Source organism: Hemiscyllium ocellatum, chromosome 34 (genome assembly GCF_020745735.1).
Source record: "Hemiscyllium ocellatum isolate sHemOce1 chromosome 34, sHemOce1.pat.X.cur, whole genome shotgun sequence".
NCBI lineage: Eukaryota > Metazoa > Chordata > Chondrichthyes > Orectolobiformes > Hemiscylliidae > Hemiscyllium > Hemiscyllium ocellatum.
In genome coordinates, this window is record NC_083434.1 from 31,758,544 (window position 1) to 31,785,268 (window position 26,725).

Sequence of the window (26,725 nt, forward strand, 5' to 3'; positions counted from 1 at the left end):
AAAGAAACATCAGATTATTTTAATAAAAATAACTTTATTGTCAAACAATTTTCATTATAAAATTAAAATGAAAACAAACACTCCTAATTGCTTCACTCTTGTTTTCAGACTATGTTCCACGTGTTCTTTTAACTAGTAATAAAGATGGCTCCTTAACATTCCATTTCAAACAATGAATAACTCGTTGCAAATATTCAACTTACATCAAAATTTAGACTTTATCTATTTAGACAATATATCCCATTGTAATGTTTTCTGATTAAAGAAAATCAAAACTATAATACTACTCAGCCGCAGAAACTCAAAAATTCATGTTCACAGCTCTGTGCACTGAAACCACCTGTGGAAAACCATGGTTACTGCTTTAATGCTACAAACACAAATATATGGAGCATAATTCATAATTACTAACTCATCATCGTGTTGCCAGTCTCTTTACAAGGAATAATTAGATTCCTTATGAACTGCACGACACAAAGAGACCTGAAACGAGCTTTGTCCATTTTTGTCATCATAATGCAAAGGGCAGCAGTAAAACTTTTCTGAAATGCTGGCAGAGATTTGTGTGAGACAAGCGAATATTCCCAAGACTTGCATGCCTGATTCATGGGCTGACATTTCCTTTTTAACCTTGCTAGACTGAAAACTACGCACACTGGCCAAACCATACCGTAACCTGAGGCAGCCCTATGTTTTCAGTAACAGAACGTTCCACAACTATTTCCTATAAATATATTGTCTTGCCAATTTGATCTCTTAAAAGTAGGACTTTCTTCCAGTTAGGCTCAATTATAAACCAATATCAGTTCTGAAGCAGGTTTGCAGAGAAAGCAAACACAGAATCTCAAATATAGAAACATCATAATATTGCAGAATCCCACCTGCTTTTTATATGCCACCTTATCTTCAATAGTATTATAAATCCAGCCTGTCTGATTTAATCGATGTCAGGAATAATATAAATTCAGTGTAGAATCGATAAACTAAAAGCGTAGTTTGATGTTTCTGCACAGCAGTCAGTATATACATCATAGCTAGCTTAATGATGCATGGCACTCTGCTGCCATCTGTCTATTGAGAAAGGAAATTAATAACCGTGTTCAATAGAAATGATGCTGTTATTTCTACAGTAATCAAGTGTTTATGCAATGTAATTTCCTGAAAAAAGCAGAAATAATATGTTTATATTAAAGAGATCACTGTATATGGGCTTGCAAATAAAACCAAGTCAAGCACTTGAATTATGACTCCATTAGGATTACCCATACATAGCTCTGCTAAGATACATTGTTTTTCTTTTAATTCCTTTGTCAATTAAACTCAATGAAATAAATTTTGTTAGGTTACACTGATTTTTTAACAACACAATTTGCCCAGAATCAACTAAACCACTGCAAATCCACGTGCTGCAATCTTCTACATTGGTTATACACCAAGTTTGGTCCTAGATCCAAGTAATTACTAAGATAAGTTTCCACTCATTATACGTTCGGGTCTCTGAAGTACAATGGCATCAATAAGTGCCGTTTAAAGATTTCTATAACACTAAAAAAGGTTTGACTTACAACTTCAGCAAAACCACTGACTATATCATGAATAATTTTAAAAGGCATTTTCAATGATTTAAAATGTGGGTACTTATAGGCAGGTTAAGTTACTTGTGCTGAAAATGAGTAATTTTGTGATAAAGCCATTTTCTGTTTTATTAATAAATCTGCAACAGATTGCTCCTATGAAATAAATCAAGGAATATGTCTGAATGGCTGTAAGGAAGAAATAATTACATTCTGAAACACTGTCAAACTGTGCTGGCTTATGGAAAATGTCATGTTTGTGATTATGGGTGAGTGGAAACTGAAAAGAAAAAAACTTCAACTCTCCTGCTGAACTTTGAATTGTACCCTGGCATCTTATACCTCACTCAAGACAGCAAATGGGCCCCCATTTAAAATATCATTTGAAAGAAAGAACTCTGCTAGTGCACTGTTCTCTCAATATTATTGAGAAATATATTTCCCAAAGTGAGGTCTGAACCCATAATGAATTATAGGTGAGCAAGTTACCATATAGCTATCGCTGATAGGTAATGACACAGAATCTTAGAATTGTTATAGCACAGAAGGAACAGGAACCATCCTCATGAACTTCTTTTGCAGTTTCTTCAACTCATTCACACCCTTCTGAAAGTGTGACACAGAACCATATTCAATACTCTGGCTGATGTATAACTAGTATCCTATACAAGTGCAGCACATCTTTCTTGCTACTGTATTCTATGCTCCTACTGATAAAGTCTGGGATACTGTCATGCTTTATTAACTGATTCCCCTCCATGTCCTGCCACTCCTGGTAGTTAATGCAGATATACACCCAGAGTGCACATCCTTTAGGGTAGTGTCCTTTATTTCATCACTGTCTCTCCATGGTTTTCCAGAATCTGGTAAAACATATCCTCTCTAATCACCATAAGAATATCTACAATTGCTTTTTTGTTCCAATCATCATACATCTTTGAAGTGAGCCCAAAGGTTACTGGTATGAAGTGGAACAGGCCAGGAACAGGGGAATATTCTTACAACTTCAGAACAGTGATCAAGGTGTCCTCTACCCATTCCTCCAATGGGACATCATGGTAAAGACACAAGTCACCATTCTAAACCTCCATTTCATCTACCCAGTCACTGTGGAGGAGGAAGAAGAATTTGGAGAAGCGATTAAGAGTGATGGGCTGGGAGTGGGTAGCAGTGAAACAGTAAAAGCTTCCAAAGGAACTAGAGAACACACACCCTAGCTTTGTCTTACAAATGATCTCAAATGAACTGCCAGTTAAAGGGCTGACAAAGTCATAGCCTCACACATCTTTTGATTTTTCCGAGCACTGCACCTTCCTTCACAGTCCCCCACCCAGCCCTGAAACCCCCCACCCATCCCCTCCCATGGAAAATCAAACATAACTAGTTGTCTTCAACTCAGGAAGCATCCCAGAGGTTTTGATGAACATTAGGTCTCTCTATATTTTCAAGATGACTCTCAGCAGGCCCTGTGCTGGTAGCCAGGATGGGTGAAGAGCCTGTTTCCACTCATTTAATTGAATATAAGACTCTGCCAGGGGAAACCTGCAGGAAAGAAATGCTTCCCATGCAAATAACTCAGAAAAAGATAGCAGTTTTTTTTCATTTTAGGTTGGAAGCAAAATTAATATGGTCAAATTACTTATAATCCAATCTGTGATTTGCATTCTGGAGATTAAACACAATGATAAATCAACAATGAGAAAGTGATCAAATAAAATGACAAATATAAATTATAACAGACAGAAAGAGAGGGGTTAAACTGGAACGTCTAAGAAAAATTAAACTCAATGTATGCAGGTTAGACTAAGCCCTTCTATATATTTTTTAATAAGAGGGTTATGCAAGGAGCTGTTGTGTAAGCTTCCTTTCTAAACTAGTTAAATTTCCAGACAGTCATACAATCTGTTCCAGAGAGATTAAATCTGGTCATTGAGGAGGTACATGCAATGTATTAATGGAAACATTAAAACATCTTTCTTTAATTTGAGATATCAAACTTAAATTGAAAAATGAAGGACATGTATGCCAATACAGAAAAATGAAAAAAAGGTGAGTAATGACTTCACAAACAAGAACAGCCCTGATTGTAGGCCTATAACATGTAGTTACATTAACAATAAGGTAGGCCAATGGTTTATCTTAACATAAGTACAGGTACAATCAATATTCCATCATTTGTTTATCAAAAGTGTACAGGAGTTTCCAGTCACATCTTGCAATAAAATTGCATATTTATACTTCCCTTGGGGTAAGTATCTATATTGTTTGCACAAATATTACAGTTAAGGAACATGAAAGTACTTTTCTCTTCTCTTTCTACTTAATTGACAGTATATGTATTATTTGCCCACTGCTTCATAAGTTACTCTGTTTCTCCTCAATCTCTCTGCTTCATGCAGGCATTGACTTTCCCCTAATTACTCTTCAACTATCTTGACATTCTTCCTGCTACTAACTTATGCTGTTGTTCTTCTTCTACCCTTTATTTTATACCAGCACTTTGCTCCAATTTCCCTTTTACGGGGCTTTATTTAATTCTCACAGTCCTTCATCTTCTCCAGTTCACAGTTAATTTTCTCTCTGGATTTTTCTCTCAGCCCATTGAAATTCTGCTGCATTCTAGAGGCAGAAATTCTTGATTGTTGAAATGAAATTCCGACTTGCGGAAAATAGCACAACTTTGATTCCCTAAAGCAGCAGCTGTGGGAAGGAAGTCACATGAAAATTGAACAGTGGCATTGACTTTTGTCCACAAACAAAACAACACACAATCGAGTCTGAAGTGTTGTCTGCATAAAATTCTGGTGGTCAGTGTAAAAAGAAAATGGGGTCAAATTTCTCCCATGCACTACTGATAGTCAACAGTTGGGAATGGCATAATGCTTTGGAATTTGTTACTTGGATGGAACACTGAGTGGGAAGAACAGAGAAATATTCAGTGCATTACATTTATGAGGATCCCTTCTTGATTCTATAAATTAAGTATTACTAAACCTGCATTTTAATAATATTCAACACTAAGTATTTTATTCATACACATTGAACAAATAACTTTTCTTTACTCAATTCCCAACTTAAAACTTTCTTCCTATTTTCACAAACGTAAGCAGGAACCTGGCTTTAAATCTTTCACAAGACTAATCCAAAGTCAGCCATCCAAAGACTGCATGCTTACCAGACCAGTTATTTTTCCGCAATAGCATTTAGTTTATGTCTAGCACTTGTTCTCCTGATATGATAGACACAGCCAGATATTTCCCCTTCTAAGCAATTAATGGTTCTAACCATGTCTTACTATTCCACTCTGAAGGAATGCAATACTTTAAAAGGACTTACTTTTATTGTTTGATTAACTAGACGCTTACTATATAAATTCTATCCCAGCACGTTGAACAAAGTAAATGGTAACACATTAAAAGGAGCTTCAACTTAACATTATGCTGAGTATTCCTGTCATAGGTTTTGAAGAAATAGATTTGAGAGGTAAATTTTATACTTCACAATGACATGTGTTTATACTTCTATGAAAATTATGCTCCTACAGTACTGTAATCACATTGCAAGAGTCACTTCTATCTTCATGTGTTTCCTATAGGAAACAAGGCTAATTTCCTATTATTTTACTTTCCTACTTTCCGAATGGGCTACTTTTAATTAACTGGAAGTGAGAGATTCATAGAGCATTGTAGATTCTGGGAGAAAGCAGCCAACACAAATATATACATGTACAAATATTGCAGACGAACGTTCCATTGATTGAAACAGACATCTTCTCTGAAGTCAAACTTAGAAGTCATATGTCACACACAAAACATATAAATGACACTGGAGGCAAAAGCATAACATTAAGAGATAAGCAGTCATTTTGTATCAGAACTCCAATTCAAAGATTTTTGCTTAATAGGAGGAATATTTTATATAGATTATCCTTCAATGATAATTTACATAATTGAAACATAGAGATGTACAGCATGAAAACAGACCCTTCGGTCCAACTTGTCCTTGCAAACCAGATATTCCACCATAAACTAGTCCCTCAAAACGCTTCCTTTTCATATACCCATCCAGATGCCTTTTAAATGTTGCAATTGTACTAGCCACCACATTTCCTCTGGCAGCTCATTCCATACACGTACCACCCTCTGCATGAAAAAGTTGCCCCTTAGGTCTCTTTTATATCTTTCTCCTTTCACCCTAAACCTATGCCTTCTGGTTCTCGACTCCCCCACCCCAGGGGAAAGACCTTACCTGTTTACCCTATCCATGCCCTTCATAATGTTATAAACTTCTAATAAGGTCACCCCCAGCCTCTGACACTCCAGTGAAAACAGCCCCATCCTATTCAATTTCTCCCTATAGCTGAAATCCTCTAATCTTGATCATATCCTTGTAAATCTTTTCTGAACCCTTTCAAGTTTTACAACATCCTTCTGATAGGAAGGAGACCAGAATTGCGCATTATATTCCAAAAGTGGCCTAACCATTGTCCTATACATCCACAACATGATCTCTCAACTCCTATTCTCAATACTCTGACCAATAAAGGAAAGCATACCAAACACCTTCTTCACTATCCTATCTTTCTGAGGAGGATAATGAATTTTGCATTAGATATAACTGTTGCCATTGAAGTACAGATGTGAAGAACATCAAACACACTTATTGCAAATTAACCTTCTGCTTGCAGAGCATCAATCATAAACTTCTTTTTCTAAACACTTCTCTTTTGAACATATAGCTCTTGCTGATCATCGTCAGCTACAATACAGTCACAAATTATTTTAATTACACAGTGTACAAAACATTTTGCAATTAGTGATTGTTTTAACTAAATGGTGGATATATGAAAACTAATTTCACATTGTGACAATAGTGCTTATGTGTACTGCTGTGCTGGTGTCACCTGTCAATGTTTGGTGGGTTCTAGTTATGCAAAAAGTTACCCTCAGTCAAACAGCCCCATCTCACTTTATAACCACTGAGGAACAGATATTAATGGCCACAAAGTTGAGGCCAAACATCATGTCAAAACATCATGTTATACAAAAACATACCCAGAGTTTAACACCTTAAAAAAGAGAAAAATTAGAAAAGAAAAGTTTACCTTCTACATCTGTATTTATGTTCTAATGTGCTTCATTTTGCAGTTTTTTGCATCAGTTAATTTTACCTATGTCCATCAACACAATTAGACATAAAAATAGAAAATGCTGGAAATACTCAATACATCAGGCAGCATCTGTGGAAACAGAAACAGAATTAATTTTTCAGATTCAAACATACAAAACTGGAGAGATTCAGCAGGTCCAGCAGCATCTGTGAGAGAGAAAAATAAGGTTAATATTTCAAGTATGGTTCTGAAGAAGAGTCATACCAGACACAAAATGTTAACTCTATTTTTCTCTCCAGAGATACTTCCAAACCTGCTGAGTTTCTTCAATGTTTCGTGTTTGTTTCAGATTTCCAGCATCCACAATATTTTGTCTTAATTTTTCTAAATCACTAAATTCTCAGAGTTCTGACAAATGATCATGGACCTGACACAGAAGCTGTCTGATTCTCTCAGTATTTCCAGGATTTTCTACTTTTATGTCACATTTTCAACATCAACAATGTTTTGCTTCTGCATTAGCTCAAACAAAGAGCTTCTTTATTATCTAAACACCACAGATTGCTCAATGTTTTATATGCATGCCTGTATGTATACTTCCTAGATATGAAAAAAAAGTGAAGAAAATATATTCCTCAAAATGACTTACTTTAACATGGCTCTGTGCACCCAGGTTATAGATTTCAGTGGGTTTCACTTCGTTAATGATCTTAACTAGACATGTGCTATCTGTGAGGTCCCCATAGTGCAGCCGCATATCTGTAAATTGAAACCCAAGTTAGTATTGGCATTGTTAAAATTTATCAAATCACTGGGAAAAGAGAATGAACATTCTCCAAAGCATTGTCATTGAACTCAAACTAAAATTTGGCCTGGCTGTGTAAAAGAAATTTGGTTTTGTATTACTCCATGTTAATGAAATCATAAAAAATAACAAAACTACATTAATCTTCTACAGAAATTTCAAATGTCATAAAACATCCAATCAGTTTAATGGTTGTGAAGTCAATGACATTGTCTCTTTATTGTTAGTATAATTTTTTAAAAAATAATTAATAAAGGCATGAAATGAAATGCAAGGTTGATAGGGAGACATTCAAAACTTGGAAGTCAATATTGTACCGACCAATGGGAACCAAAGATAACAAAAGTTTAATTTATTAACACATATTTGCAATTTTATGGAGAAACTGGGAAAATTAAGATCATAGACAACTTAATGTCTCAACTTAACACCAGTAAATAATCAGTAGTCGGATATCTTACAGTGAATGACGAAGGGTAAAAACATTGGACCAGAGCAAGTTCACAGTTTGATTCATTTCTCCACTTCCTGTTTATTAATTTACAATATTTTCTCTTTGCACTCTTCCATTGTTCTAAAGGCTCATATTTTCACTTTCATCCACAGAAGTATTGAATAGTGTCCATAAACTGTTGCCTGTTGCCCAAAGATGAACCACAGACATAACTGGATAATTTCATGATACAAGCACAGTGGTTGTACAATAGCAACTCATGATGTCACCACAATTTGAAAACACTCAGCCCATTTTAAATATAGAGTCATAGTGATGTACAGCATGGAAACAGATGCTTCGGTCCAACCTGTCCAAGCCGACCAGATATCCCAACCCAATCTAGTCCCACCTGCCAGCACCCAGCCCATATACCTCCAAACCCTTCCTATTCATATACCCATCCAAATGCCTCTATGTTGGAGATGATAAGAATCATCAAATTAAAACGTAATTTGTTGCAACGTTAAAATTTCAGCTACATTCTTAATATAGGACAAAATCTTCTGCTGTCACTAATAGCAAGTCTGAAATTGGGTGGGGCATTTATTTGAGTGAGATGACAGCGTACCTGAACCCACCCTCCAACTTCCATCAATTGTGGGGGGAGATCGCATGGCCAACCTTCCCATCTCTCAGCCAATAAAGTGACCCATACTGAACCTCATAGCACTTGCTGCAGACAGGCCTGTGGCAGCTGAAATCATGCCAGCTTGTCACTCCCCAGGTAAGCTGGAGGTGAGGGGGGACAGGTTCACGAAAACAAATGCACAGTGTCTGATCAAGGTAATGGACATTGGGGGAGGGGGAAGCAATTGAGAGCTCCTTACCTCCAACTCCCCTACCATGCCTGTCCCGTGACCCCAAACTGAAAACCCCACCCTCAACATTACTTAACTCTGGCCGGAGCTGTTCTGTACTCTTGGGACTTCAGCACCTATTCTTCCTGCACCAGCCATAGCCTCGCCAATGGCACTGCCGAGAACAAAGGCTGCCAGGCTCAGATTGACCAGCACCCCTCTAAGGAGCATTTCCACATCCCAGGAACTTGATTCTGCTGATGGTGATTCAGTAGACCCTACCAAAAGAGGCAGCATGAGTCTCTCCAGCCAACAGGCAGGACTCCCAACACAAGATTTTCCCTATAATAGTTTCTCCAATAAAGCATTCAATAAGAATCCATCAGGGTAATTAATTGAATAAGCTTTATGTCTTGAACTTCAAGAATATGAAAGAGCTCAATAAAATATTTCATAAAATTATTGACAATTAAGTGGAAAATTGTTCAGTGTTGAAAGGTAACTGTACCAATTAGGATCTGCACCTGTGCGTAGCTATACATAACTATAACTGTCTAAAAAGGTGTGAAGATTTATACTAACCCTAATCAAAACTGTACAGATAGCAATACAAAAAGAAAATCAAAATGGGCTTTGAAAGCTTCCCATCATCAAATTAGATGCTTATAATTGACAAAATAAAGCTTGTTTTTAGGGAAGCCAAGTTGACAGCTGAAGACAAAAAAGAAAGTAAGTTCAGAATTCTGTTTAATAGAAACAGGAGATTGTCAAGCAATGTACAAGGACAAACTTACTTCCTTCCAAGTGTGTGCGAGGATTCTTGTACAAGTGCTCTATACGCCCGGTGTTGAAAGAACTAGATCGGCGTATGATGCCATGCACCTGAGAGAAGATACAAAAAGAAACATTAAGTTTAGCCCTCATTTATTAAATCTAATTTACAGACCTAAAATAACTTAAGAGTTCAAAAGATAAAATGTGCAGGAGGAACAGAACAACTTCTACTAGACTAATAAATACCAGAGTGTTGTTAAAACAAACACAATTCATAAAATAGCTCATTGATCTCGCAAAAGCAAATAATAGCAATCAAAACTAAGTGCTTGCATCTTCATGAAAAGCTGTTTTCAGCATTCAGGCATGATGTGTTGTGTTGTTATATAGATCATTATAGAACTTATTTGCTTAGTTAGGTGTTAGACACTTTCAGAATGCCAATCATGCTCAACAGTCTCCAAATCAAACTACTGAGAAATTACAAGTTATTTTTTCTGGCATTCTCACCCTGAACGTCCCTGCCTGCACATTTCTCTCCTGTAAGTTGTTCCTTAACATTTATCCTTTTGACAAAGTTTTTGCTTACCTATCTCAAGTATTAAATTCAGCTGATAACAATCTTGTAAAATTTAAAAATCACACAACACCAGGTTATAGTTCAACAGGTTTATTTGGAAGTACAAGCTTTCAGAACACTGCTCCTTTGCCAGGTAGCTAGTGGGGCAGGATCATAGGACAGAATTGATAGTAAAAGATCAAGTGTCATACAACTGATGCAAAGTACTGAACAAACCTAGATCATTGTTAAGTCTTTAATCACTTAGAATGGGGTTGCAGGTTTTGAGCAATTAATATGTAATTCCCAGATCTTCTTTCAAGTCACAGTCCCGAGATAACTTAAGGTTTGATAACAAAAAAAGGTGACATCTCAGCTCATGCATTAAAGATGGGAGGTTACAGTCTGTATCCCAACCTTAAGTCAGACTGGTTCTATTTCCAAAGTAGGAATTTATAAAATGTCACATGGACTGTCTGCCTACAGTGTGCTTTTTGAACAAAAATAGAATGTATCTGCAAAGTCAAATGTGCAAATGCAAATTCACCCCATTGGCGCATGTGTGAGAGTGTGAGTGTGAGTGTGAGTGTGAGTGTGAGTGTGTGTGTGTGTGTGTGTGTGAGTGTGAGAGAGAGTGTGTGTATGTGAGAGAGAGAGTGTATGAATGTGAATGTGGGGAGAGAGATGGAGAGTGTGTATGATTGTGTGTACATACTTGATAGTGTGCGCGAGTATGAAGGAGTGTATGCCTGAGAGTGTGCGTATGAATGCGAGTAAGGGCGTGTCTGAGAGAGGGGTAAGTTTGTGAGTGTGTAAGAGTGTGTGAGTGTGTGTATATAGTGTGGTGAGGTCACCTTTTGTGTGACTTGAATCCAAGATCCCAGTTGAGTCCACCTTCATGGGCTATCAGCCTTTGTTCAGCAACTCTGCATTGTTATGCATCCCAAAGTCTATCTTGGAAGACAGTCACCTGAAGATCCAAGGCCAACAGTCCTTGACTGCTGAAGTGTTCCCCAATTGGGAGGGAACATCCCGATCTAGCGATTGTTACGCAGCGTCCATTCTTTCATTGTCATAGTGTCCGCTTGATCTCGCCAGTGTACCATGCCCAGATCTGCGGGTGACTGTCCTCCAAGGTGGATTTTGGGATACACAACAATGCAGAGTCACTGAGCAGAGGCTATTAGCCAAGTTTGGTACCCATGAGGATGGCCTCCACTGGGACTTTGGGTTCATGTCACACTACAGGTGACCCCACTACCCAATACACTCTCACACATATGGACACAGAAACACACCCTTTCACAGGCATATACTCCGTCACACTCACGCACACATACACAATCATACACTCTCTCCCTCTCTCCCCCCATCCCCTGACACTGACACACACAGACACAAGGGATGAATTTGCATTTGCAGATTTGTCTTTGCAGACACATTCTATTTTGTTGCAAAGGCACAATATCTGTCGGCAGTCAGCCCATGTGACATTTTATAAATTCCTACTTTGGAAATAGAGCTAGTCTGACTCAAGCTTGGGATTCAGACAGACTCTAACCTCACACCTTTAATGCTGAGCTGATATACCACCTTTTTTGTTCTCAAACCTTAAGTTATCTCGGGACTGTGACTTGAAAGAAGTTCTGGGATTTACATATTAATTACTCAAAATTCGCACTCTAAGCAATTAAAGATTTAACAGCAGTCCAGGTTTGTTCAATACATCACATTTTGATCTTTTACTATAAATTCTGTGCCCTATAATCCTGCCGCACTCGCTACCTGACAAAGGAGCAGTGCTCCGAAAGCTTGTTCTTCCAAATAAATCTGTTGGAGTCTAACCTGGTGTTGTGTGATTTTTAACTTTGCTCACCCCAGTCCAGCACCAGCACCTCCACATCATGGCAACCCGAGGATATCATATAGCACTATGGGTGGTTTCCATACGCATGATGTTATTATTGTTGGTATTATCGATCGTGCATAATTTCTGATAAGATTGTATCACCACATACCTCAGCCCAAAAAAGTCTGGCCAATTCAACACAATCTTGCATGAGTATTGTCTGAATCAATCTCTACATATTCCTTGTGGTTATCCACAGGCATGAATCGTAAGGCCAATAGCCAAGTTTTAGGCTGGCATGGAGCAAGCAGACAAAGAACACGGAGTAAAAACGAGGAGCTGTTTCATAAGACTCTGGTGCTAGTGCTAGGTTAGGAAAGAGTGGTGCCTTACACAAAGTAGAACCAACATGTAAGGTGAGAAAATAAATACAGCATCATTTAACAGTAAGGAAAGATCATTCAAACAGTGGCCAGACATCATTCAGTTTCACATAAGGTTTGAGAAACAGGAGGATTGCATTTAAATCAAGTTAAATTTAAATAAGACTGACCTAGAAGCAATAAGTTAAAAAATCTTAGGTTGAGGTGTGGTTTTATTGGATGCACTATAACAGTGGGAACTATTCAAAATAATATTTAATGTAATATTAGCCAAATACAAAACCTCTCAACACAGCAAATGTTCTTCACACAGGGTAAAGCAATTATATGAGATAAGATATAGTGGGAAGTTAAAGTAAATGACTTACACAAATGCAAAAAGTAACAATCCAATGAACTGAGAGAAATGCAAAAAGTAAAAAATGGCGATGAAGAAAACATTATCAACTTTCAAAAAAAAGGAACAGTTTTCTTAATTACCTTTTAACATAGTCCATTGGCTTTTAGTGATTTCTGTACTTGGATCATAAAATCTTACCGTTCCTTCATTGTTGATGTTGAAAATACTCAAATCTCTTTGGACCAAAGTGGATGTCTTCACACTTTCTCATGCTGAAATGCATCTGTCCAATCATTGTCTAATCACTTTAGCTGCCAATATTTGTTCTGTATATGACTACATGGCTCACTATTTCTTCTAATTTAGCACTGGATGTTCATCTACAAGATGGAAATTGTAAGTCATGCTCCTGTCCCCTGCCTGGCAATAGCACCTATACTCTTTTCATCTGAGGGAAGCAGGGTCAGGATGTACTCAGGCCCACAGCATCCCAAAGCAGGAAGGAGATAGAAACAGGCTGGCGGGTTAGAAGACTCACCTCAATTCCCTGAGTCGTAGGCCCACTGCTGTGCTTAAATATTAGGCACTTTAGCCCTGACCTCACACTCTGCTTTACGCTCCCAAGCCCCCTACCTCCTTTTACCTACACTATGTATGCTATTACATAACCAATTTCTTACCTAAGAGAAAGATTTCCTCCAATTTCATGAACTTGCATTTTCTTATGTGAAATAGTATCAAAAGCTTTCTGAAAGTCCATACAGATAATATGATAACATCGACTATTAAGACAAATGGGACTTGCAAGACTCAGATGGTTTTATTTTTCAGACCTGGGGGTTAAATTTGAAAAAAGTCTGGTAAATAAGGTTGATTGAGTTGAACTGCAGATGACTCTAACTAACTGAAGGGACAGCACATGCCATAGGTTTAGTGGCCTAGGTATGACTAGTACATTGTTTTTTATTCATTCAAGGGATGTGGGTATTGCCTGCTAAGCTAGTGTTTATTGTCCATCTCTAATCCCAGTTAAAAGTCAACCACAATGCTATGGGGCTGGAGTCACATGTAGGCCAGGTATGGATGGCAGTTTATTGTCATAAAGGACATGAGAGAATCAGATGAGTTTTTTTCCTGACAATTAACAATGGCTTCATGCTCACCATTAGACTCTTCATTCCAGAGTTTTTAAATTGAATTCAAGTCCACCATTTGTCTTCGCGAGATTTGAACCCAGAGCATTAGCTGGGTCTCTGGATTGATGATTTAGTTCTAAAACGAACACAATGAGGACATTACTTCCCTGTAATTTAGACCTGCACTTTCTTAGCTTACAGTTCTTTTCCGAAGCTGCATGATATAAGTTCAAGATGCTCCACAAACTTGAAACATAGAATGATACTGCACAGATGGAGACCATTCAGCCCAATGAGTACGTACTTTCCCTTCAGATACTTATTCTTTTGAATGTTAATATAAAAATCTGTTAACAAACATTTATTTTAAACAAAGTGAATTGTCCCTCTTTGAATAAGTATCTTATATTTTAATTATTTAGCTATTAACTCTTCTACCATTGGAAACACTTTACCTTTCATTGTGAGATCTTTGTGAACTGCAAATAGTCAAGAAAACATTCTGTTGCACCAGTCTTGTCACATTACTGAAGTCCTACATTCCTTGTGCCAGTCAAATAAATCTCCTTCGGACTTTAAGGTACTGATATACTCCTTCGAGTTTAGTACCCAATGATTACCCGAGGCCTAACAAGTAACTCAAAAGTACTCTAGTACTTTTGTTTAGTACTCGATGCTTCTTTTTATTAAGCCAGAGATTCTTTTTATAAAGAGACAACCATATCAACTTGTCCTTCCATCTTTAAGGTTAGTATGTCATATGTCTGTGTTCCTATTCCCTTTTAAGATTCTCACTTAATTCATATTTCTTTCCACAATCATCTATCAATATGTATGATTTCAGACTGGTCTTAAATTTGACCTACCATGTACCTGCTTATTTCAACAATCTATATATCATCCCCAAAGGTTTGTTACTGATCCCCTCACTGTTTACTAATTTTTAAGTCGTACGCCATTTGCAAACCTAGAAATTATGTCCTGTACACCTAAATCAACGTATTAATATATAACAAAAAGAGTACTATACTTAATAATGAGAGACAACACTGCAAACTTTACTTGAGTGTAAAAAATGTTTTCGGTGCTAGTATCTGCTTTCTGTCACTTAGCTAATTTTATATCAATGGCACCCGCTGCCCTTTCATGCCAGTTTCCCAATAAATCTTCCATTTGTTACTTTCTCAAATGCCTGTTCAAAGTCCATATACACATTAGTAGCATTATCCATATAAATTTCCTTCAGTATTTAGCAAAGAACTCAGTCATGTTAGTCAAACATAAAAAGACACTAAAATAAAAGCAAAACACTGCAGCTACTGGTGATCTGAAATAAAAACCTGAAGAAGAGTATAGAACTTATGGAGCTTATTCAAGGAAAAGCTCCTATGTATCCTAGATAAGTATGTACCTGTCAGGCAGGCAGGAAGTTGTAGAGCGCGGGAGCCGTGGTTTATGAAGGAAGTGGAATCTCTGGTCAAGAGGAAGAAGAAGGCTTATGTTAGGATGAAATGTGAAGGCTCAGTTAGGACACATGAGGATTACAAGGTAGCCAGGAAAAACCTGAAGAGAGAGCTCAGAAGAGCCAGGAGGAGACATGAGAAGTTGTTGACGGATAGGATCAGGGTAAACCCTAAGGCTTTCTATAGGTATTTAAGGAATAAAAGAATGACAAGCGTAAGATCCGGGCCAATCAACGATCATAGTGGGAAGTTGTGTGTGGAGTCAGAGGAGATAGGGGAAGCACTAAATGAATTTTTTTTTTCAGTATTCACCCTGGAAAACAACAATGCTGTCGAGGAGAATACTAAGATACAGGCTACTAGACTAGGTGTGACTGAGGTTAGGCCAGATGGGATTTAGCCTAGGATTCCTTGGGAAGCCAGGGAGGAGATTGTTGAGCCTTTGGCATTGATCTTTAAATCGTCATTGTCTACAGGACTAGTGCCAGAAGACTGGAGGATAGCAAATGTGGTTCCCCTGTTGAAGAAGGGGAGTAGAGACAACCCTGGTAATTATAGACCAGTGAGCCTTACTTCAGTTGTTGGTAAAGTGTTGGAAAAGGTTATAAGAGAGAGGATTTATAATCATCTAGAAAAGAATAATTTGATTAGGGATAGTCAGCACTGTTTTGTGAAGGGTAGGTCGTGTCTCACAAACCTTATTGAGTTCTTTGAAAAGGTGACCAAACAGGTAGATGAGAGTAAACTGGTTGATGTGGTATGTATGGATTTCAGCAATGCATTCGATAAGGTTCCCCGCAGTAGGCTATTGTACAAAATGCAGAGGAATGGGAGTGTGGGAAACATAGCAATTTGGATCAGTAATTAGCTTGCTGAAAGAAGACAGAGGGTGATGGTTGATGGGAAATGTTCATCCTGGAGTCCAGTTACTAGTGGTGTTCTGCAAGGATCGGTGTTGGGTCCACTGCTGTTCGTCATTTTTATAAACAACCTGGATGAGGGCGTAGAAGGGTAGGTTAGTAAATTTGCAGACGACACTAAGGTTGGTGGAGTTGTGGATAGTGATGAAGGATGTTGTAGCTTACAGAGAGACATAGATAAGCTGCAGAGCTGGGCTGAGAGGTGGAAAAAAATGGAGTTTAATGTGGACAAGTGTGAGGTGATTCACATTGGTTGGAGTAACCGGAGTGCAAAGTACTGGACTAATGGCAAGATTCTTGGTAGTGTAGATGAGCAGAGAGATCTCTGTGTCCATGTACACAGATCCTTGAAAGTTGCCACCCAGGTTGACAGGGTTGTTAAGAAGGCATATAGTGTTTTAGCTTTTATTAATGGAGGGATCGAGTTCTGGGACATGAGGTTATGCTGCAGCTGTACAAAACTCTGGTGCGGCCGCACTTGGAGTATTGTGTATAGTTCTGGTCACCGCATTATAAGAAGAATGTGGATGCTTTGGTAAGGGTGCAGAGGAGATTTACTAGAATGTTGCCTGGTATGGAGGGAAGGTCTTACGAGGAAAGGCTGAGGTACTTGAGGCTGTTTTCGTTAGAGAGATGACTTAATAGAGACATATAAGATAATCAGAGGGTTAGAAAGGGTGGACAGGGAGAGCCTTTTTCCAAGTATAGTGACGGCAAACACGAGGGGGCATAGCTTTAAATTGAGGGGTGATAGATATAGGGCAGATGTCAGAATGTAGTTTCTTTACTCAGAGAGTAGTAAGGGTATGGAATGCTTTGCCTGCAACAATAGTAGATTCGCCAACTTTAAGTACATCTAAGGACAAGCACATGGACATACATGGAATAGTGCAGGTTAGATGGGCTTCAGATTGGTATGACAGGTTGATGCAACATCGAGGGCCGAAGGGCTTGTACTGCGTTGTAATGTTCTATGTTCTACTTGAAACATGAACTCTGTTTATCTCTCCACAGATGCTGCCCAGAACTACTGAGTTTCTCCAGCACTTTTTTTTAAATTAAATCTATCCCCACATTCAGCATTAAGTTCAAATTTGGTCTGCACATTTTCTTAAGTACTCTGTACATCAGACATACATGTCATGATGACCAATTACAAAATAACTCAATATTTTATGAAAACTCTAAGCTAAAATGTACAAGACCATAAGGCATAGGAGTACAAGTGGGCCATTCAGCTCATTCATTCTGCTCCACCATTCACAATGAGATTGTGGTTGATTGGACAATCCTCAAATCCAATTTTCTGCCTTTTCCTCATAATCCCAATTCCCTTACTGATTAAAAATCAATTCACCTCATCCTTAAATATACCTTATGACAAGCGTCAATACCATCTGAGGTAAAGAATTCCACAGATTCACTACCACTGAGAGAAGAAACTTCTCATCTGTCTTAAATACGTGACCATTTATTCTGAGATTTTGCCATCTGCTCCTAGACTCTCCGACATGGGTAAACATGCATCTACCCAATCAAGTCCTCTAAGAATCTTGTATATTTCAATATGGTCATTCTTCCATATTCCAACAAACACAGGCCCAATCTACTCAAATCTCCTCAAAAAACACTCACTCCACACCCAGTATCCACTGAGTAAACTTTCTCTGGACTGCCTCCAACGCCAGGCAAAAGTGAGGAATGCAGATCAGAGTCAAGATTAGAGTGATGTTGGAAAAGCACAGTAGGTCAGGCAGCATCCGAGGAGCAGGAAAATCAACGTTTCAGGCAAAAGCCCTTCATCAGGAATGGTTCCTTAGATAAGGGGACCAAAACGGTTGACAGTATTCCAGCTGTGGTCTGATTAATGCGTTGTATAGTTTTAGTAAACTTTGTCACTTACATATGCCATTTCCTTTGAAATAAAGGCTAACATTCCATTTGTCTCTCCTATTACCCACAGAAACTGCACGCTAGACTTTTGTGATTTATGGACAAGGACTCTTAAATCCCCATAATCCAGAGCTTTATGCAATCTTTCCCCACTAAAATAATGTTCAGCTCCTCTACTTTTCCTGCCAAACTGCATCACCTCACATTTCCCCACACTACATTCTATCTGCCAGTTTTTCACCACTTACTTAACCTGTCGAGATCCTTCTTTGTATAATTCTCATTTCTTGCTTTCCTATCCATTTTTGTAAAATCACAAATCTGGCAGAAGTACATTAACTTTCTTCATCCTAAATTATATGATATTTTAAATAATTATGGCACAGCATTGATTACTGTGACACCACTACTTACATGTTTCCATCCTGAAAATGGTTCCCATATCCCAACTCTCCATCTTCTAATGGCTAGTTCATGCTAATCTACTACTTCCAATACCATTTGGTCTCATTTTACTAGTAATATAACGTGTGGTATTGTCTTACACATATTCTGTAAATCCAAATAGATTCCATCCACTGCTTTTCTTTGTCTGTCCTGCATGTTACCTCCTCAAAGAATTTGACAAATTAGTCAGGTATGATTTCCTCTTCAGGAAGGCATGCTGATGTTGCTTGGTCATATTTCTAAATGCTCTGCTATTACAGACTCTTTACATTTTCTCAATAACAGATGTTAAACTAACTGGCCTATTGTTATCTGCTTTTGTATCCTTTCATTTTTAAATAAAAGGTGTTACATTGGCAGTTTTCTGATACTCTAGGACATTTCCAGAAGCTAAGGAATATTAGTACCAGTGTATCCACTACCTCTGTAGCTACTTCATCTAATATCCTAGCATACATCCCATCAGTACAGAGGACTGATTGATTCTTAGACTCATTAGTTTGCCTAGCAACCTTTCTCTAGCGATGGTTGTTGTATTTATTAAATTGGAGAGGATTCAGAAAAGAGTTATCAAGATATTGCTGGGAATGGAAGATTTGAGTTATAAAGATAGACTGGATAGGCTGGGACATTTTTCATTGGAGCATAGGCGATTGAGGGGTGACTTTATAGAGACTTACAAAATCATGAGACGCAGATAAGGTAAATAGCAAGTGACTTTTGTCTAGGGCAGGTGAGCTCAAAACTAGGGGGCATATTTTTAAGATGATAGGAGAAAAGCACATATCAGGCAACTTTTCTACACAGAAAGTGGTTCATATGTGGAATGAAATGCCTGAGATAGAGTTGAGTTACAACATTTAAAAGACATTTGGATAAGTACATGAATAGGAAAGGTTTGGAGGGATATGGGCCAAACGCAGGAAGGTGGGATTAGTTTGTTTTGGGAACATGGTCACCGTGGACTAGTTGGATTGAAGGGTTTGTTTCCATGCTGTATGACTCCTCCCTTTGTCCCTTGATTATTTAATTTTTGTTCGAATGCTATTACTGTGAAGATTGATGCAAACTATTTAGTTAGTACCTCTGCCTTATTATTTCTCTATCCTCATTCTCTCAGATGCCAATGTTCACTCTGGCTCCTCTTTCTTTTGACCTATTTGAAGAAGCTCTTGTCCTCTGTCTTGCTATTACTTCAGGTTTACCCTTTAAGTTTACCTTCTCCCTTTTATTATTTTTTGGTCATCTTTGGTTGGTTTTTAAAACTTTCCCAATCCTCTGGTTTATCACAACTCTTTGCTAAATTGTATGTTTTTTTCTTTCAACTTAATGCTATCCTTGACTTCCCTGGTTAACCACAGTTGATTTATGCCCTTCTTAGAATCCTTCTTCCTCACTGGTCTATATCTTTGCTGTGAGCCATGAACTATATTCTTAAACATCTGCTACTGTTCCTCAACTGTCTTTGCTGCTAAGCCTTTTCCCAGTCCACTCCAGCCAGCTCTGCCCTCATTGCTTTGGAATTGTCTTTATTTAAACTAAGCATAGTTGGTTTCTGACCCAAGTTCCTCCTTCTTAAACTGAATGCTAAATTCTACCATGTTATGGTCACTGTTTCCTAAGGTATCTTTTAGTCAGACATTATTTACTCAAGCTGCCTCATTATACATCACTAGATTTAAAATAGCCTGATCCTTGGTTGGATCCAACCAACCTGTCCTTCTCGGAAACTGTCTCAAATATACTTTATGAATTCTTCCTCATAGCTACCCCTGTCAATCTGAAGATTAAAGTCATTCATGATTAATGTACTTCAGATTACAATGGGATTTTGATCAGATGGGCCAATGTGCTGAGCAGTGGCAGGTGGAGTTTAGATAAATGTGAGATGCTGCATTATGGGAAAGTAAACCTTAGCAGGACTTATGATGTAAAACTTGAAAGGGTTCAGAAAAGATTTACAAGGATGTTGCCAAGGTTGGAGAATTTAAGGGAGAGGTTGAGTATGCTGTGGCTGTTTTCCCTGGAGCGAAGGCTGGGGTGTGACCTTATAGAGGTTTATAAAATCATGAGGGGCACAGATAAGGTAAATAGACAAGGTCTTTTTCCTGGGGTGGGGGGAGTTCAGAACTAGAGGGCATAGGTTTAGGGTGAGAGGGGAGGCATATAAAGGAGATCTAAGGGGCAACTTTTTCACACAGAGTGGTGTGTGTGGAATGAGCTGTCAGAGGAAGTGGTGGAGGCTGGTACAACTGCAACATTTAAAAGGCATCTGGACGAGTATATGAATAGGAAGGGTTTGGAGGGATATGGGCTGGGTGCTGGCAAGTGGGACTAGATTGGGATATCTGGTTAGCATGGGCAAGTTGGACCAAAGGGTCTGTTTCCATGCTATACATCTCTATGACTCTATGTGTGCTCATTATCTTCTGATTTATTCTGTTTCCTGCTATTTGGTTACTGTTAAACTCTATAGACTATAGATTACTCCTACCTGTATTTTCTTCCCCTTTTTATTTTCCACCTCCACCCATATGCATTTATGTCTTCCATTACAAGATAATTTCTTGCTATCGTACTTATTCCATCCCATACTAACAATGCCACCTCTTCCTGTTAGCTTGTCTTTTCAAAAAGACACATACCCCTGCAAATTTAATTCCTAGCTTTGATCTCCTTATAATCACGTATCCATAGTGGCTCTAAAGAACATATCTTTATCCTCTATGTGTGGCATTAATTCATTTATTTTGTTCTGAATACTACATGCATTCAAATAAAGGGTCATTAATGCTACCTTTCTATCAATCTTTTCCCCCTTTGACACTAATTTACTGCAGCTTTTCTTCGTTTGTATACTCTGTCCCTTCCAGCCCCACTCTGGTTCACATTATCCAAATAGCTTCTCGTAATTCTGCAATATTCTCCTGCTTTGTGAGGACTCCACTTGCAAACCCTCCCCCTCTCTAATTAGTTTAAACTCTCTTTATAGCTGTGGTTATTCGATTTGCCAGGACACTAATCCCAGCATGGTTCAAGTGAACGCCATTTCACAGAATAGCTCTATTAGGATCATAGAATTCCTACAGTGTGAAAGAAGGCCATTCGGCTCATCAAGTCCTTATTAACCCTCCGAAGATCAGCCCACTCTCTTATCCTATCCCTGTTCTGTGTATTTTCTATGGCTAATCCACTTAGCCTGCACATCCATGGACTCTAAGGGCAATTTAGCATGGCCAATCCAATTAACCTGCACATTTTTGGACTGTGGGAGGAAACCGGAGCACCCGGAGGAAGCCCACACAGACAGGGGAAGAATGTGCAAACTCTACACAGACAGTCACCCGAGAGTGGAATCGCTTCTATTCCTATCTCAGTGGTATTGTCAGTGCCTCACAAACTGAAACCCACTCCACCTACACCAATCTTTCAGCCAAGCATGTAACTCCTTGATTTTATTTATCCTGTGTCAGTTTCCCCGTGCATCAGGTAGTAAGAAATTATTCTGATTTTCTAATTTAGCTCGTAATAGTTCACAGTGTTTCAGTAGAACCTTCTTTCTAGTCCTACTATTATTATTGGTACCAACACAAAACAACAATAATTGGATTTCTCCCCTCTGTCTCCTAGGTCTTTTCTAGCCCACAGGAAATATCTTTAACTAAAAGCAACAAATGCTGGAAATCAGCGCAGTTCAGAGAGCATCCATGGAGAGAAAGCAACCTAGTGTTGACTCCAGATGACTCTTCATCAGAGCTGACATGAAGTGTGGAAGGTGCAGCATTTATGCAATATTTGGGGGTGGGGGTGGGGGTGATGGTATTGGTGGCAGTGGTGGGGTCTGGCACCAGACAGACAATATAGCATTTGGACTCCCAGTCATGGCTGCGGAGAACAACATCCATTTCCTACTTACACAGTCCCCTATTACGTCCTATTTCCTCCCCAACTTGAAAGCCTCCCTACACTAAATTGTGGTGGTCAGTTTGTTCATCGTCCCTGCAGATACCACCGTTGCCCACACAGGTTGCAAGAACCTAATAATGGTGAAACAGATTCAGGGGCTGAGGTTCCTCATCTGTAACCCTTAGGTCCTCATATCTTGGGATCTCCCATCCACCACCTCCAACCTCATAGTCCCACAACCTCGCTCCGCCCGTTTCTACCTCCTGCCCAAAATCCACAAAACCGACTGCCCTGGCCGACCCATTGTCTCAGCCTGCTCCTGCCCCACCGAACTCATTTCTGCATACCTTGACACGGTCCTGTCCCCCTTAGTCCAAGAACTCCCCACCCATTCCCTCCACCTCCTCCATGATTTTCGCTTCCCGGCCCCTGACTTCTTATCTTCCATCCCCCATCCCAAAGGCCTCAAAGCCCTCCGCTTCTTCCTTTCCCATCAAACCAACCAGTATCCTTCCACTGACACCCTCCTTCGACTGACTGAACTCTCTGAACAACCGCTCTTTCCAATCCTCCCATTTCCTTCAAACCAAAGGAGTAGCCATGGGCACTCGCATGGGCCCCAGCTATGCCTGCCTCTTCGTTGGATATGTGGAACAGTCCATCTTCCGCAGCTACACTGGCACGACCCCCCACCTTTTCCTCCACTAAATAGATGACTGTATTGGCACTCCCACGAGGAGGTTGAACAGTTCATCCACTTGACTAACACCTTCCACCCCGACCTCAAATTTACCTGTACTGTCTCAGACTCCTCCCTCCCCTTCCTAGACCTCTCCATTTCTATCTCGGACGACCAACTCAACACGGATGTTAACTATAAACTGACTGACTCCCACAGCTACCTAGCTTACACTGCCTTCTACCCTGCCCCCTGTAAAAACGCCATCCCATATTCCCAATTCCTTCGCCTCCGCCGCATCTGCTCCCAGGAGGACCACTTCCTATATCGAGCAACCCAGATGGCCTCCTTCTTCAAAGACCGCAATTTCCCCTCAGACGTGGTTGACGATGCTCTCCACCGCATCTTCTCCACTTCCTGCTCCTCTGCCCTTGAACCCCGCCCCTCCAATCGCCACCAGGACAGAATCCCACTGGTCCTCACCTATCACCCCACCAACCTCCAGATACATCGCAGCATCCTTTGTCATTTCCGCCACCTCCAAACAGACCCCACCACCAAGGATATATTTCCCTCCCCACCCCTATCAGCGTTCTGGAAAGACCACTCCCTCTGCAACTCCCTCTTCAGATCCCTCCCACCAACCCAACCTCCACTCCCGGCACTTTCCCCTGCAACCACAAGAAATGCAAAACTTGCACCCACGCCTCCCCCCCTCAATTCCTCCAACGCCTCAAAGGATCCTTCCATATCCGTCACAAATTCACCTACACCTCCACACATCATTTACTGCATCCGCTGCACCCGATGTGGCCTCCTATACATTGGGGAGACAGGCCGCCTACCTGAGGAACGTTTCAGAGAACACCTCTGGGACACCCGCACCAACCAACTCAACCGCCCTGTGACTGAACACTTTAACTCCCCCCCCCCCCCCCCCCCACTCCGCCAAGGACATGCAGGTCCTTGCCCTCCTCCATCGCCAGACCATGGCAACACGACGCCTGGAGGAAGAGCGCCTCATCTTCCGCCTAGGAACCCTTCAACCGCAAGGGATGAATGCAGATTTCTCCAGCTTTCTCATTTCCCCTCCCCCCCCACCTTTTCTCAGTCCCAACCCTCAGACTCAGCACCGCCTTCTTGACCTGCAAACTTCTTCCCGACCTCTCCACCCCCACCCCCTCTCCAGCCTATCACCCTCACCTTAACCTCCTTCCACCTATCGCATTCCCAATGCCCCTCCCCGAAGTCCCTCCTCCCTACCTTTTATATTAGCCTGCTTGGCACACCCTCCTCATTCCTGAAGAAGGGCTTATGCCCGAAACGTCGATTCTCCTGTTCCTTTGATGCTGCCTGACCTGCTGCACTTTTCCAGCAACACATTTTTAAGCTTTAATCTCCAGCATTTGCAGTCCTCACTTTCTCCTCATACTTACCTCACCCTCAGTAATACCTTCCTGTCCCTGATCACAGACCAACTTTGAATTCCTAGTCTGAGGGTTTTAACCATTTACTGGAGCCAAGGATCCATGTAACGTTCACTTTCCCTGATGTGGTCTAATGTCTGCAACTTGCAGCCAAAGTTCCTCGAGGTGTAAACACTTACTAGAGATGTCTCTCTCGCGATCATATTGTTATCCAGCACCTTCCACGTGTTGTAACAGCAATACATCGCCCATGCTGCCATCACTAATATATTGGTATAATTTATAATTTTATTACTCAAGAATCCACCATGCCTTTGACACTTAACTGTAATGCTAACGTTTTAAACCAAAAATAATTATCAGTATCAATCAAATACCAAAGGAGTTTAATTTTTAAAGAAGAGAGAAGAAAACGCTGGATAAATAACCACAAATTGAAAACATTACATTTACTTTAGAAACAGAAATATTTACCAATTCTACTCACCTTCTTTCTTTGCACTCACATAATGCTATGGTTTGTGATGTTACTCGGCCACCAGTCTCACTATGAGTAGATTACTCAATCTTTTATCCTGTTATCCTCTCCTTTATCATCTCCTACTCAACACAGTTTATTTTTTCTGTCGTGAACCTTTGTTAAAACATCTCTCCCACCCACTTTGCAATGAATTTCCAATTTTGTGTTCTCACTTGGCCTTCATTTTGCTCTGCTGATGTCTTATGCATACCAACCGTACTCCTTAAGATGCCTTTCGGAGGTTTAAAGTCCCCTTTGGGATTGTCAAAAGTAGATACAAGTGCACATTAATGTGCATAAACTTACTGGAACTGTCAACTTCACTAGAATGCAAAGGTAATTGTAACTGTGAAATGGAAGCTAAAGGTATCAAAACGTATGGGAAGAGAGCAGAAGCATGGCATTAAGGTAGAGAATAGGCTGTGATCATGCTGAGTGGCAGAGCTCCTATTTTCTATGTTACTATATTATAGCAATATAAGAAACAGGATAAAAGCAGTCAAAACAGAAGGCTAAGTCTTCATTCTCTCACCTGATAACCCTTCTGCAAAAGGAATTCTGCCAAATAGGAGCCATCCTAAAGAAAATAAAAAAAACAAAGGTAAGAAATTTGGAATTTTATTCAAAATTATGATTAATTAAAGTTTAAGATTTTTTTCATGTTGAAGCAATCCAAAAAGTAAAATTAACCCAGGGGTTATGTTGTACTAATACACAGACAATCAACCAATCAAGCTGCCTTACTATGGGACCTAGAGTGGGATCTAGAAATACTCACATGCCCCTCTGTCCACATTGCCAGAATTCACTTAAGTTCTTTGCATTTAGCTGAGCGCGCTGTGGTCCCATGGGGAAAGTATATACTTTCCAATACACACACACAAAATACATTCCTGGTCTTGTTTTTAAATTCCATACCTGACAAATAGGAAAAAACCAGAAGATGGAATAAAATCATTGTGTAAGGGCTTCAGGACTCTGGAACAACCCTTGCAATTATGTCACAGAGCTACATCCCATTGTGCATAAGTGGCACAATGTGGGTGGAGTTAAAAAAGCTAGAAGCAACTCTCTGGACAAAATACTAGAATGAGATTTTCTGGAAGAATTACAGAGAGCACAAGGACATGAACACATAAGGAAGATAAATTTGTCCTTCTTTAATGTAACTATAAGACCAAAATCTGGCATGTTTACAACTGTGTGTTTAACCATATTTAGTATTAATACATAATAAATAGTGTTCTTCAAAATCTAACCCTGAAGACAGTTGCTGACTTTAACTTCTCCTTGAGTAACTGGGCTCCAATGCAAACTCAAAGAGAGTAATTTAACCACCTACTAGAAAAAATAGAAGCAGTGATCCTCAAACCAGCATTGTTAATCATGGTATCATGACTCCAAAGTCTTCCTCTCCCACTAGTAAGAGACAGAAGTATACTGATATAGTAAACTGGGGTTCTTCAGCACAGTTAGGATTCCAATGTTATTTTAATTGGTAAAACACAAGGAACATGGAGCTTGGAAATACTTCCTGAGAACCCTGATGAGTTTGGGTTTAGTCCAGACAGCAAATCAGATATAAAGTGCCACAATGTCAACAGAATTGCAAAGGTGGTCTTTCAGAGTTGCATAGGCTGTGATTTT

The 26,725-nt window shown here is 39.6% G+C and overlaps 1 protein-coding gene across 1 annotated transcript in view; it reads right to left on the reverse strand.

Moving 5' to 3' along the window:
• gmds (GDP-mannose 4,6-dehydratase) overlaps window positions 1-26,725 on the reverse strand; it is a 658,631-nt gene that overhangs the window by 521,327 nt on the left and 110,579 nt on the right. The window contains exons 2-4 of the mRNA XM_060849865.1: window positions 25,611-25,655; window positions 9,577-9,664; window positions 7,334-7,443 (exon numbers count right to left, since the gene is read on the reverse strand). Of these exons, the coding sequence (XP_060705848.1) occupies window positions 7,334-7,443; window positions 9,577-9,664; window positions 25,611-25,655 (243 nt within the window). The remainder of the gene's footprint in view (window positions 1-7,333; window positions 7,444-9,576; window positions 9,665-25,610; window positions 25,656-26,725) is intronic.